The following is a 13780-nucleotide window of genomic DNA, read 5'->3' on the forward strand; positions in this document are numbered from 1 at the left end:
TCTGTCACATAAATAAATTTTTAAAATCTTAAAAAAAAAAAGTTAAAAATTGAGATACCCTATGACCCAGCCATTGCTCTACTGGGTATTTACCCCAAAGATACAGACGTAGTGAAGAGAAAGGCCATATACACCCAATGTTCATAGCAACATTGTCCACAATAGCTAAATCGTGGAAAGAGCCGAGATACCCTTCAACTGATGACTGGATTAAGAAGTTGTGGTCCATATCTACATTGGAATATTACTAAACAATCAAAAAGAACGAGTTCTCAACATTTGCTGCAACATGGACGGCACTGGAGGAGGTAATGCTAAATAAAAAAGTCAAGCAGAGAAAGACAATTATCATTTGATTTCTCTCAACTATGGAACATTAGAACTAGGAAGATCGGTAGGGGAAGAAAGGGATAAAGAAAGGGGAGTAATCACAAGGGGGAATGAAGCATGAGAGACTATGGGCTCTGAGAAATAAACTGAGGGGTTCAGAAGGGAGGGGGTGGAGGAATGTGATAGGCTGGTGATGGGTAGTAAGGAGGGCATATATTGCATGGTGCAGTAGGTGTTATACGCAACTAATGAATCATGGAACTTTATATAAAAAACCAGGGATGTACTGTATTGTGACTAAGATAATATAATAAAAAAAACAGTAAAAAAACACAAATTTATATTTATACACTTGCAATGAAGTATCCAGAAATAAAATTTAGAAAACAGTTACATTCACCATAGCATCAAAAGGCATAAATATTTAGGAATAAATTTAATAAGTGAAGTGTAAAACTTGTACTCTGAAAACCATAAAAGAAGTCTTTGACCATAAAATTGTACACAAAGGTTTTAACACCATATTCATAATAATCAAAAGGTGGAAAGAGCCCAAATGTCCATTAATGGATAAGTGGGTAAACAAATGTGGTCTAGTCATACAATGGAGTATTATTCAGCCATAGAAAGGAATGAAATACTGATACATGCTATAACTTGGATGAACTTCAAAAGCATTATGCTAAATGAGAGACACTAGTCACAGTAAGTTCACAGTAAGTTCACATTTATGATTGACTCCATTCATATGAAAGTCTAGAATAGGGAAATTTTATAGAGACAGAAAGTGAATTAGTGGTTACTTAGGACTGGGAAAAGGGGGAGGGAGAATGAGTCACTTGGATTTTGGTTTGGGCCAGGATTTCTGTAGAGTCCCTCCAACCTTTCTTCAGGGGAGAAAATGGCATTCTTAGTCCATTTGGAAGCTCTGAGGAAAACTGACCACTCATGATTCCTTCCTTCTAGTTCTGCTTTCTCAGGAGTCTGCTTCACCAGGAGAGGAGTCTAGAAGACTGATTGATTCTTGGAATTTAGAGTCATGGCCCATGTGAGTTGGAAATGCCTCTCTCCAAAATTATAATCATTTGTATCACATCATATGAATACTTTAATTTTTTATCCTTAAACTGCTTACTTGTGGTAAGTGATAGCCATAAAAACAGTCCACTGCCTTCCCTTGGTGTCCGTCTTCTCTCCAACATGGCATTCAGCACCTCCCATGTCCTAGTACTTTGGCAGAGCACTGAAGGAGGAGAAATATTTTCCCTTAGAGGAAATATTAGAGACTTTATTTTCAGATCTTTGGCTTAACAAGGTGGAACTGAGTAGCTCAAAGGGACACACTACATGAAAGCTTTTATTTACTCTGTAGAATGGGGTGTTTCAATTAGTAAAGGTGAGAGTTGGTGTTGGTTGGTATTCGTTTTATTAGTTGGCACTTTATCATGCTTTAAATAGAGTATTGATGGAAGGTTATGTTCAGAGAGATCTGGGATCTTGCCAGGAATTCAGTGAGAGATTAATATTATTAACAAGATATATTGATTGTCAGCTACTTATCCGAGAGCCCAGAGATTTTATACACTCCCACAGAAAATGGTATTCAGTTAGGGAGTGTATCTTCTAAGAATCCTTTCAACTTCAGCTGACAGGAAATTCAACTAAGTAGCCTAAGGGCGGGGGCGGGGGGGAGTTTGTCACATAATAAATCTGGAATTAGTCATTTAAGCCTGGCGTGGCATCCAGTGGTATCAACAAAGAACTCTTAATTCTGGGCTGCCATCCTATTGTCTGGTGTTTGTCACTGGAAGATCATAAGGATGTTGTGACCGAACAACAGAGAACAACAGAAGATTTTAAGAGCATATAGGCACTCAGCTTCAGTCACACTAATTTCCATGTCATTTCCCCCCATACTACTGACAGCCAACTTCAGTTTTTTGCTCAGTGAGTATACTACTTCCTACAGTGCCCTTTTTCATTTCTTCCCCTTCTACCTAAAAGATTTTTTAATTTCTCCATTGATGGTTGGGTTGTTTGTTTCAGCAGTTGGTGATGTTCAGGGATGTGGTTGTAGACTTATCTCAGGAGGAGTGGGAGTGCCTGGACTTAGAACAGAGACATTTGTACAGAGATGTGATGTTGGAGAACTACAGCAACATGATCTCACTGGGTAAGTTTCAGAATCCGACCCCAGAAATTTCTGATTTCTACAGTGTGAATTTTTGAATTGTCTTTCAAGTGTCTAGGGGAATTTCTGACTTCTTTCTGGGAAAATGGTTTATGCTTTGTAAATTTGGTAATAGTCATCATCAGTGGGAACCTCTATCTTCTCCATCCTTTAGAAATACGTGCAAAAAACCCAACAAAACAAGACTTCATGTCTTTTTCTTGTTCTTCGTATAATTGTCTCTCTTCCTTCATAACTGAGGGACTAGATGCAAATTTTGAAATCTTTACCACATGGTCATTTCCTGTTTCTTATCTCTGATCAGGACTTTGCATTTATCAGCCAGATGTGTTCTCTTTACTGGAGAAGGGGAAAGAGCCCTGGATGGTTTTACAGGATGAGACAAGAGGACCTTGCCCAGGTGAGTGAGGGCTGAGCTGGCACAGGGACACTATTATTGTAGATAAGAGCCCAGAAGTTTGGTGAGGCAGCAACATCTCTGAAATATTGGCCTCAAGTCTCAAGGGATAAAAACCTGTGGATAAACGTCTGAGACCTAGAGTCAAAAGTAACCTTTTCACCATGAATTTCCAAATGACCCTTCTGTTCACCTCCAAATACCACTCCAGTTCAGTACTCTTCAATTTCTTTCTCTCATGTTATAAAAAGGTAAGTGTCATTCTTTTTCCCCAGTAGTCAATTTATCAATTCTTTGACTCAATTTCTTTCTGTCTCTCTTTTTTCATTTAGATATTTGTAAATTTCTTCATTTAGATATTTGCAAATTTCTCCCTAAAAAAATTATTTTGACCGTTTTTATCTATTTTACCTCCTATATCTTGAATTTTTCTTATTTTGCCTAAATTCTCCTTCTGCATTTCCTGCACTTATTCATTCTTTTAACCAACATTTATTGATTTTCCAATTTCATTTTGGGATAAGAAGACTTAATAAAGAGTATATAATCTATTAAGAAACTTGTATTTTCTATAACTGGAACATGTCCATTAATTTCAGCAAAATAGGCTCTACATTAAGAGAGGGCCTGATAGGCTGCTTAGTTGAAAATCAGGATAATAGGTTAAAATGGCTTCTGGCTACAGTGAATAATAAGCGGCAGAAGAGAGTTTAAGGCTAATGGAGGACAACAAAGAGAGTGCAATACTGTAGAAAACAAGTCCTAGCTTTCAAGAGGAAACAAGGTGCATATTTGGTAAGTTGAGTCTAATTGACGAATTTTCTATTATGAGCAGGACTTAAATTGAAAAAACATAGCCTTGGAAATTCTTCCCCCCCCCATTTGTTAGTTGTTTATTTAGGAGTTTCTTTTTTATTTGAAATATCAAGGAAAGAAAATAAATTTCATTACCTTATTGGAATCCTGTTTTAAATTCCAGAAGTTATATTTATATGTTTGTGTTTTAAAATCATTCTTTTTCTGAACTATCGATACCTGCAACACCTTGAATGAAAAATGCCAACTCAAAAGGTCACATGCCAAATGAATCCATTTATAGAACATTTTGGAAATCAGTAAATTATAGTGATTGAAAATATATTAGTGATTGCCAGGGGTTAGGGATGGGCAGGGGAGTGGTGGCCATTGTTATAGCTATAAAGAGGTAGCGCAAGAGGTAGAATCTTTGTAGTAATGGATTAGGTCTGGATCTTGATTGTGGTGTGGTTACGGGAATCCACATACATGATGAAATGACATAACTATAGATATGCATTGCTCCAATGTCAGTTTCATGATTTTGGTATTGTGCTTCAGTTATGTAAAGATGTGTTCATCAGGCAAAACTGGGTAAAGGGTACTCTTTGCAACTTATTGTGAATTATAATTACAGTTGACCCTTGAACAACTGGAGGGGTTTAGGGATGCTGACCCCTGAACAGTCAAAAATTCATGTAGGGGAACATGGGTGGCTCAGTTGGTTAAGTGTCTGACTCTTGGTTTTGGCTCAGGCCATGATCTCAGGCTTGTGAGATCGAGCCCCGCTTCAGGCTCCACCCTCAGCAGGGAGTCTGCTTAAGATTCTCTCCCTCTCCCTCTGCCCCTCCCACACTCACTTGAACTCTCTGTGTAAAATAAATAAATAAATCTCTTAAAGAAATTAATGTATAAATTTTGACTTCCCAAAAACTTAACTACTAGTAGCTTACTGTTGACTGGAAACCTTACTGATAACATAAATTGACACATACTTTATATCTTATAACACATACATAATCCATAGATAATGGATTCTTAAAGTAAGCTAGGAAAAGAAAACATTATTAAGAAAATCATAAGAAAGAAACAATAAATTTACAGTACTGGAAAAAATCCTTGTATAAGTGGACCTGTGCAGTTTAAACGTGTGTTGTTCCAGGGTCAATTGTATTTCAAAATGAAAGCTTTTATAACGTATTCTGTTCCTTAAGGTTTACACAATTTTATCTAATATTTTTGTTCCCTAAACACTACCATGTGCTTTTAAATTTTTGGTCAATTTTCACATACTATGAATGTTCTATTGTATATTAAACTGGTTCTGCATTTCTTGTTACTAAAGTTACAATTCTTGGTACACGTCAATTATTTATGGGGTTTTTTCCACATTGGATGATGGTTGTGTCTCAAATAAGAAATTCCTTGGCCAAAGGATTTAAAGTTAGAATATTGTGTGCCCAATTAATTAATTGATTAGTCATTGAAAAAGTTGTTTTAAATCATACAAAATTATGTGAATACCTTAAACTATATTTATTACAACCCATAACTGTTTCACTCTTATTTCAATATAGGGCCAGGGCATACTCTCCCTAATTAAGAGTCTGCCTATTCTTTCCTATATTAACAACACCAATAATTCATTCTCCTAACTTTTTGGTTTCTGTTTGAATGAGAATTTAGGCAGGCTTACTGTAGAATCCTTTTTTCCCCCAGTCTTTATAATTGGCTCTTTCTAAACTCCTGAAATATTATTTGTAGCCTTCTTGAATGAATTTTTTTTAGACCATTCACTTAGTTTTCATAATAAACAAACAACCTTTCTTTCATATTTCTTTACATAATGTTATTAACATATATAGTTAAAGCGTCAAAAATAATTGGTATCAACAAGTTTGGAAACAAACAGCAGATTCATGGTAAACACATGGGTATCTGAGAGGTAGCTATGATGTGAGTATATTTGTATATTGTGGGAATTAATTGCTTACATTTTCGGAAGGATTGGAGGGCATTGGTTCATATGGAGATCAGGGATGACATCAGTCTCAATGCAGTCTCACTACAAATGAGTTATTTTTAATTAAAACCTTTTAATTTAACAGATTAAAGGTGATTGATTTCTAGTGAGGATGGATATTTTCCTTGTGTTTGTTTACTGAATTACAAGTTGTATTTATTTGATAAATGTCTCCTGTGTGCTTGATTTATCCTTATCACTTTTTGCCTTAATACTTTGTATTTTTAGTATGAATGGGCATTCACATAAAGGAAATGCTAATACACTAATACCTAGTTAGAGTGGCTGAAAGGATATTTATTTTCCTTAGGACTTTAATTTTCTCTTGTTATGGTGCTAAAATTTTTACTTTACAACTTAACCAAGATGTAATTGAAGAATAATAAAGTGCATGTAGTTGAAATATACAGTTTGGTCTGTTCTGACATTATGTTACCTCCATGAAGTTATCACTACAATCAATGAACAGACACTCTGGTTATTGCCAGATTTTCCTAATGCCTCTTTGTTATCCGTCCCTCCTTCCATGCCCATCTTCAAGTGGTCACTGACCTGCTTTCTGTAACTCTAGATGAGTTCTAGAATTTTACATAAATTGAGTTATCCAATGTACACTCTTTTTTTCTTTTTGCTAGCATGATTTTGAAATTCATCTATGTTGTTGCATGTATCAATAGTTTATTTTTGTTTCTCTGTAGTATGCCATTTATTTTTTAAAATTTTTTTATTATATTATTCACCATACAGTACATCATTAGTTTTTGATGTAGTGTTCCATGATTCATTCCATTTATGGCTCTACTTTATTTACACATTCACCTGTTCATGGAATTTAATCTGAAAATTCTCAGCCATTATCTTTTTAAATATTGCTGCTTCTCCCATTCTTCCTCTTTTCTCTTCAAGCTTCCACTTACATTTATGTTTAGTCTTCTAACTGAATCTTCTATGTCATAATGCTTCTCTTATGACTTTTCCAGCCTTTCTCTCTTGGAATTTTTTTTTAACCTGTATTTGTTCCTTTTTTTTTTTTTTAAGATTTTATTTATTTGACAGAGAGAGAGAGAGACAGCCAGCAACAAAGGGAACACAAGCAGGGGGAATGGGAGAGGAAGAAGCATGCTCCCAGTGGAGCAGGGAGCCCGATGCAGGGCTCGATCCCAGGACTCTGGGATCACACCCTGAGATGAAGGCAAATGCTTAATGACTGAGCCACCCAGGCGCCTCCCTGTATTGGTTTCTTATTCTTTACTAAAATGATGAATTTTATGTTTAGCTTCTTAAGCATAATTAAAAAAAAAGATTTATTTATTTATTTGACAAAGAGAGAGAGACAGCTGGCAAGAGAGGGAACACAAGCAGGGGGAGTGGGAGAGGAAGAAGCAGGCTCTCAGTGGAGCAGGGAGCCCAATGTGGGGCTCCATCCCAGGACTCTGGGATCACGCCCTGAGCCAAAGGCAGAAGCTTAACGACTGAACCACCCAGGTGCTCCAGCATAATTATTTTTAAACCCTGTCTTGTTACTCCAATATCTAGAGTACTTTTAGATGTATTTCTACTATTATTTCTGTAGTCTGTTTGCATTCACATTGTCTGGTTATTTATTTAATTTTGTGTCAGATAGTGTTTGCAAAATGGTAAAACTATTGCCTAGGATACCTTCCTTCATAGAGGATCTGTTTGCTTCTATCAGGTACCTGAAAGCATTAACATTTTGGTTGTTTTCTCAATCCATCACCCTCCCTGAGTCACTGAGATGGTCTGAAACTGAGCTGTAGTTCCTGTACAGGTCTACCTCTCTTTTACCCATATTCCTTGATTATAGCCCTTCCATTGTATCTCAACACGATGAATGTTTAAGACTCCCCGGTAGACAGACCCTGGATACTAAGCTCTATCACCTCAGCCCTGAGATGTAATAAGTTCTGTCAGTCTCTAAGCCACATGCTATTACTGATATAATCTGAACAGTAAAAATTGGCTGAGCCTTTCAGTATATTCAAATAATAGTAGTTTTAGTATTTTCTGGTTTTGTTCCTCTAAAATATTTTACCAGTAAGTTTGATAGCCCATAGAGATTTGGTAGAGATGTTTGTTTTCTTTTATAAGTTTTAAAGATTTATTTTTTGCCATTTATGTTTTTAATTTACTTGTAGTTTCTGTTTGTATATGGTATAAAGAAGAGTTATAGTTTCTTCTCTACATAGTTATAGTGAAACAACACCTGTGGAATAATATGTCTTGTTCCTTCTGTCACAATCTGAGTTTCTGCTCTGTTTCTGGGTCCTTGATTGCCTTCCACTTGATTATTTTTGACCAGAAATATGTAAAAATTCTGGACAAAGCTGAGAACCCAGTTGTGGGATTTATATATACATATATAAATTAGAAATGATTCTAGTCAACAGTATTTTATTTTTTCCAGCTATGTTCACTTGTTTAGTTCAAGCTCAGGATAAGCAGCAAGTTAGTTTTCACCAAGAAGAGATGTATACAATAGTCATAGTTAAGGACCTGGAATCTAAATGGAAGTGAGAAAAATAGGAGGGTGATAGAGAGTAAAAATATAGTAGGGTCATTATTTCTAACTTTCATATTTATGCTGTGTTTTGGGGGGCCCATAGCTGGTGTATTAAATTAAGAATATGCAGATTATAACCTGCTGAATGAGGAGGCACAAGCCACCCACATATGGTCAGCAGGTAGCTCCCTCAGCATCCAAGCGTCCACTTTGGGGAAGTCAATATGCTGGAGTCATTTTGGCTGAACGCACAGTTTTAATACAATTACACAAAGGAAGTAAAGTCACAAGATTTATCATTTATGAATTGTAGAAATGGGAGCAGGGGCACACAAGGGCAGTCCTACATCACAAGTCATGAACAAGTGGGAGATAAGAGGGCAGAGGAGCTAACACCATACTTACAAGGTGGTTGGGGTGGAGGTCACTTTTTGTGGGCTCAACTCAGTGGTTATTTTTAAAGGTGCCTGGGAAAACCCAAGCAGAAACTTATGGTGGGAATCCTAAGCTCAGATCCTTATCTAAATGTTGAGACTCTGGTTGTGAGCAGGGTTGTATAATGTAAGGTGTCTAGGCAGCATCTCAAAATAGCTGCTTTCTCATCACATTCTATTATCTGGGGAATTTATGTTAATGTCTTTCATTTATATTCCTTCAATATTTTTTTCATTTACCCTAAACTCCTTGCCTACAATAATTAGCACAATAATAATTACTTCTTTCTAGCAGTAGTTTATGTGTGAAATACTGTTAAACCATTTTCAATCCCCCACATTACCACATTTTTCTCCTCTAATCATTATCATCATCATCTACTAATTGTTCAATGCTTTTTCTGTGTCAGACACTTTACAAAAATAGTATGTTTTCCCAATCCTCTCAATAAATCTCTTCAAAAAAATTAATATCCTTAATATCATACAGAAAAATAAGAGCTCAGTCAAGCTCAGTAATTTTCTCATAACCTAAAGATGATGCTAGTAAACAGAACTGAGCCTGAAACTGTGGTCTGTCCTTTTTCCACTACAATACACTACTACTTACACATGTAACTGAACTGTCTTTCAACTTACTCCATCACCGCTAGAGTACTTGCTCCATTCCCAGCTCTACTCCCAAGAAAAATGTATAACATAACCTCATGACAATTTCATCAAATCTGGCACATATCAAAAATGAGTCACAGAGTGGTCCTACTTATTCCTAGCTCATGCCAGACTCTTTGCCCTTGGCAACTTCTCAAACTTTTCCTTTTTGAACTATCACCCATAATTATGTCCTTTAACCTAAGTGCAACATACCTGTGTTACTGAATTCCTACTGTCTGTTAACTCTAGACTAGATTACTTCCCATATATTAGACTGAAATTTCCCAACATTACTGTTTTTAAGCTCAAAATTATATAAGACATTCATCATAGTATCTTCCATAGTACTTGAAAATTTGTAGATACTTTATGTAATATTTTCATTGGCCTTGCATAGAAGGGAAAGGAAGTGAAGACCTAGGGAAGGGCTTGAAAGCATAAAGCAGAATGGATGAGCAATACTATAAACTCTAGAATAAAGAAAACAAAAGCACCGGTTGGAGTCATGTGACAAAAAGATGACTTGGCTATGCACCATGGAGGAAATGAGCGGGGTGAAGTCTGCTTGTACAAAGGCAAATTGAAAAATGATTAAGTAGACATGATTACATTTCTGCATATTTGTCTTTGAGTTAGTTTAGATATGCTTTTGTTTCCTCCTATCTGTACAGAAAGTAATATGGAAGCCATATCTGTACTCATTTCAGTAAAGATGGAGTGACTAGAGAGTGAGATGTATTACATTATTATCATGATTAAATGATCCCAGTTGTGCTTCCTAGTACTTGGTTTTTGTAAGACACTTTACTCCATCCTAAATTCCTCCCATTCTTTTTTTTTTTGTCTTTTTTTTTTTTTAATGCCTAACATATGCTAAGGGTTGATTTACCATACTAAGTGAAACAGTCTTATCTTTACATTGGCATTCCATGACTGGGTGGTACCTGAATAATTATTTTTTTAATTGAATTGCTCAGATGAATTTGACTAAAACAAAGCTTTTATATATCTAATCACCCACCTCAATTTTTATTAGTTCTCTTAAATTTCTATTTATTTTTTGCCCCTTTTTCATATTGCCCAGAATTTGAGAATTTAAGTCATTCACTTCTTGTGTGCCTTACATATTTTAGGATTTGTTTTTTATATCTACACTGGACATTTATTTCTTTTTGAACAGTAAAACAGTATGAATTTATCTTCTTATCTTGCAGATGTGCAGTCCAGATATCAGAGCAAGAAGTTATCACAAAAAAATGTCACTTTTGAGAAAGAATTGACTCAATTGGAAATTTGTAAAAAACACAGCCTGGAATATTTATGTTTTAGGGGTGATTGGGAAAGCAAAGATCAGTTTGAAACACAACAGGAAAATCAGGAAGAGTGTTTTAAGCAGATTATACTCACCAATGAAAAAATGTCCACTTTTAACCATCACACAGCTTTTTATGTACATCACAAACAGAATATAGGAAAGAAACAGAATGAATTTAAAGAATCTGGGAAAGCCTTTTCTCCTGGCTCAGACTGTACTCAACATCAAGTAATTCACATTAGGGAGAAATTTTGTGAAGATAAGGAATATGAGAAGACCTTTCTTTCTGATTCAGAACTTACTCGCTATCAGACAGTTCACACTGCTAAGAAAACATATGAGTGTAAAGAATGTGGGAAGGCATTTAGTTTGCGTTCAAGTCTTACTGGTCATAGGAGGATTCATACTGGTGAAAAACCTTTTAAATGTAAGGCATGTGGGAAGGCCTTTAGATTTCATTCACAACTTAGTGTCCATAAGCGTATTCATACTGGTGAGAAGTCTTATGAATGTAAGGAATGTGGGAAGGCTTTTAGTTGTGGCTCAGATCTTACACGACATCAGAGAATTCATACTGGGGAAAAACCCTATGAATGTAACGAATGTAGGAAGGCCTTTAGTCAGCGATCACATCTTACTAAACATCAGAGAATTCACACTGGTGAAAAACCTTATGAATGTAAAGAGTGTGGAAAAGCTTTTACTCGTGGCTCACACCTAACTCAACATCAGAGAACTCATACTAGTGAGAAATCTTATGAATGTAAGGAATGCGGAAAAGCCTTTATTCGTGGTTCAAATCTTGCTCAACATCAGAATGTTCATGTTGGTAGGAAACCCTATGAATGTGAGAAATGTGGAAAAGCCTATATTTGGAGTTCACACCTTGCTCGACATCAACGAATTCATACTGATAGGAAACCTTATGAATGTAAGCAATGTGGAAAGACATTTATTTGGGCTTCATATCTTGCTCAACATGAGAAAATTCATAATGAGAGGAAACTCTATGAATGTAAGGAATGTAGAAAGACCTTTCTTCATGGCTCAGAGTTTAATCGACATCAAAAAATTCATACTGGTGAGAGAAACTATGAATGTAAGGAATGTGGAAAGACCTTTTTTCGTGGTTCAGAACTTAATCGACATCAGAAAATCCATACTGGAAAGAGACCATATGAGTGTGAAGAATGTGGAAAAGCCTTTTTCTGGGGTTCACAACTTACTCGACATCAGAGAATACATACTGGTGAGGAACCTTATGTGTGTAAAGAATGTGGGAAATCTTTTATCTGGGGCTCACAACTTACACGACATAAGAAAATTCATACTGATACAGAATCCTATGAACATAAGGAAAGTAGCCAGATCTTTGGTCACCATCCATATTTTACTGAACAGAAAATTCACAATGGTGAGAATCTTCATCAATGGAAAGACTATGGGAACACCTTTAGTCAGGACTCAGACTTCGCTCAACACCAGGATATTTACACTTTTGAGAAATCCTGTGAATATAAAAATTTTGAGACATCACTTTCTCCAGGCTCTCACTCTTATAAAATCTTATGGTATAAAAATATAGGGAAGTCTTTATTCATGACTCACTAATTGATATCCATTAATTCCTTCTTTTGAGAAACCCCACAAGTGTAAGTAATATTGGAAGACTCTTTGTCAGAGCACACAACACATTCAACAGCAGAGAATTCATAATGCAATCTGTATTAATACAGGAAAGCATTTACAGAATGGTTTTCCATTTGGAATATCATAGTAAAACCCTAGAATAAGATGACACTGTGAATCTCTTTTGAATCATTCTTAAAGCATTCTCCACATCATTGATATTATTCTGCATAGAATTTAACTCTAACTGTTGTAGGTCAACCTTCCATCACTATTTGAATCTTGTTACACTTCCACAAAATTATACCAAAGGTGAATTTCTGTTATGTAATTAATCTTGGAAAGCCTTGAGCTACGCCATACAACTTATTTGGTATGCCTTAGTTCCAACGCGTCTTATCTGTGTTTTTTGGAAAGTAACTCAAATCTGGGTCTGTTTTCTTACTTATTTGATTATAAAGGGTTAAATGAGTTTGACGACTTAAATGACATCAGGACCACATTAATATTAGTATTAGACCATTTCTATGAGAAAGACTTTGACAATATAATGAATATAGACAAATATGCCATCTGTATATGTGTCTTATTGAACAGTAGGATAATTCTGAAGAAAAACCCGTAAAACAGAATGAAAGGAAGAAAGTTTTGAATCAGTATTCATTTGCTGCACCAAAAAATCCATACGGTAAAGAAAACCTTATGGTTTTAATGAAAGTGGGGTTGTTGAGTGCTCAAAAATGTTTTTTGTTTTGTTTTTAAAGGCATTTGAAGGTGATTTGTCTCTGACAAATTTCTAAAGTCAAATGTCCTATCCATTTTATCACCACAATTAAAATTAAAAATTAGAAAATGGCCAGATGAATTCTTTTTGGAAATTTATTACTTACATATATAAATAATTTTCAAAGTAATAAGCAAATTGAAAGTGAAACTACAGGCTATTTAGTTGTAAATGATAATGAAACTGCTATATAACAAATCTTACGAATATGACCGTGGCAGTTCTCAATGGAAATTATTCTACGTATATAACTAAACCAATTGACAGCAGTTTACTTCTTGTCACCACTGTGTCTCCAGCACTTATGACAGTGCCTGTCATATTGTGGAATCCAGATAGTTGTCAAATTAAATAATGATTACTGAACTAAACAAGCTAATGTCCCAATGGGCATTTTGAATTAATCGAAAGTTGTAATGAAAATAAAGCAAAAATCATGGAATAAAGAACAATACAAAGTAGGTTTTTTAAATTTTAAGTCAAAATGTTTCCTTGAAGAAAGCTATTATAACTAGACTTAGGTAATGCCTGCACATTTAGAGGATATTTTTAATGGTAATATAAATAGATATAAACCTTATTAGACCCAACTTTTAAATAGAGTATGGTTTGTCTTCTAGGAAAACATTTTAAATGATTAAATTTCAAGAGTAACTGAAAGGGGCCAAAAAATTTAACAATTGGAAAAAATAATCTTTAAAAATTAT

At 35.3% G+C, this 13780-nt stretch overlaps 1 protein-coding gene across 6 annotated transcripts in view; it reads left to right on the top strand.

Annotated features, from left to right (window-relative positions):
- Positions 1–13522, top strand: part of ZNF790 (zinc finger protein 790) — a 35241-nt gene extending 21719 nt beyond the window's left edge. The window contains exons 1-5 of one of the 6 annotated variants that reach the window (XM_034638287.1): positions 264–308; positions 1297–1378; positions 2380–2503; positions 2826–2921; positions 10560–13522. In XM_034638287.1, the coding sequence (XP_034494178.1) occupies positions 1370–1378; positions 2380–2503; positions 2826–2921; positions 10560–12271 (1941 nt within the window). In that variant the 5' untranslated portion in view covers positions 264–308; positions 1297–1369 and the 3' untranslated portion in view covers positions 12272–13522. The other 5 variants (XM_034638286.1, XM_011217600.3, XM_002930748.4 and 2 more) reach the window with 5 other exon arrangements.
- The last annotated feature ends 258 nt before the right edge of the window (positions 13523–13780 follow it).

Source organism: Ailuropoda melanoleuca, chromosome 12, assembly GCF_002007445.2.
Source record: "Ailuropoda melanoleuca isolate Jingjing chromosome 12, ASM200744v2, whole genome shotgun sequence".
Classification (NCBI taxonomy): domain Eukaryota; kingdom Metazoa; phylum Chordata; class Mammalia; order Carnivora; family Ursidae; genus Ailuropoda; species Ailuropoda melanoleuca.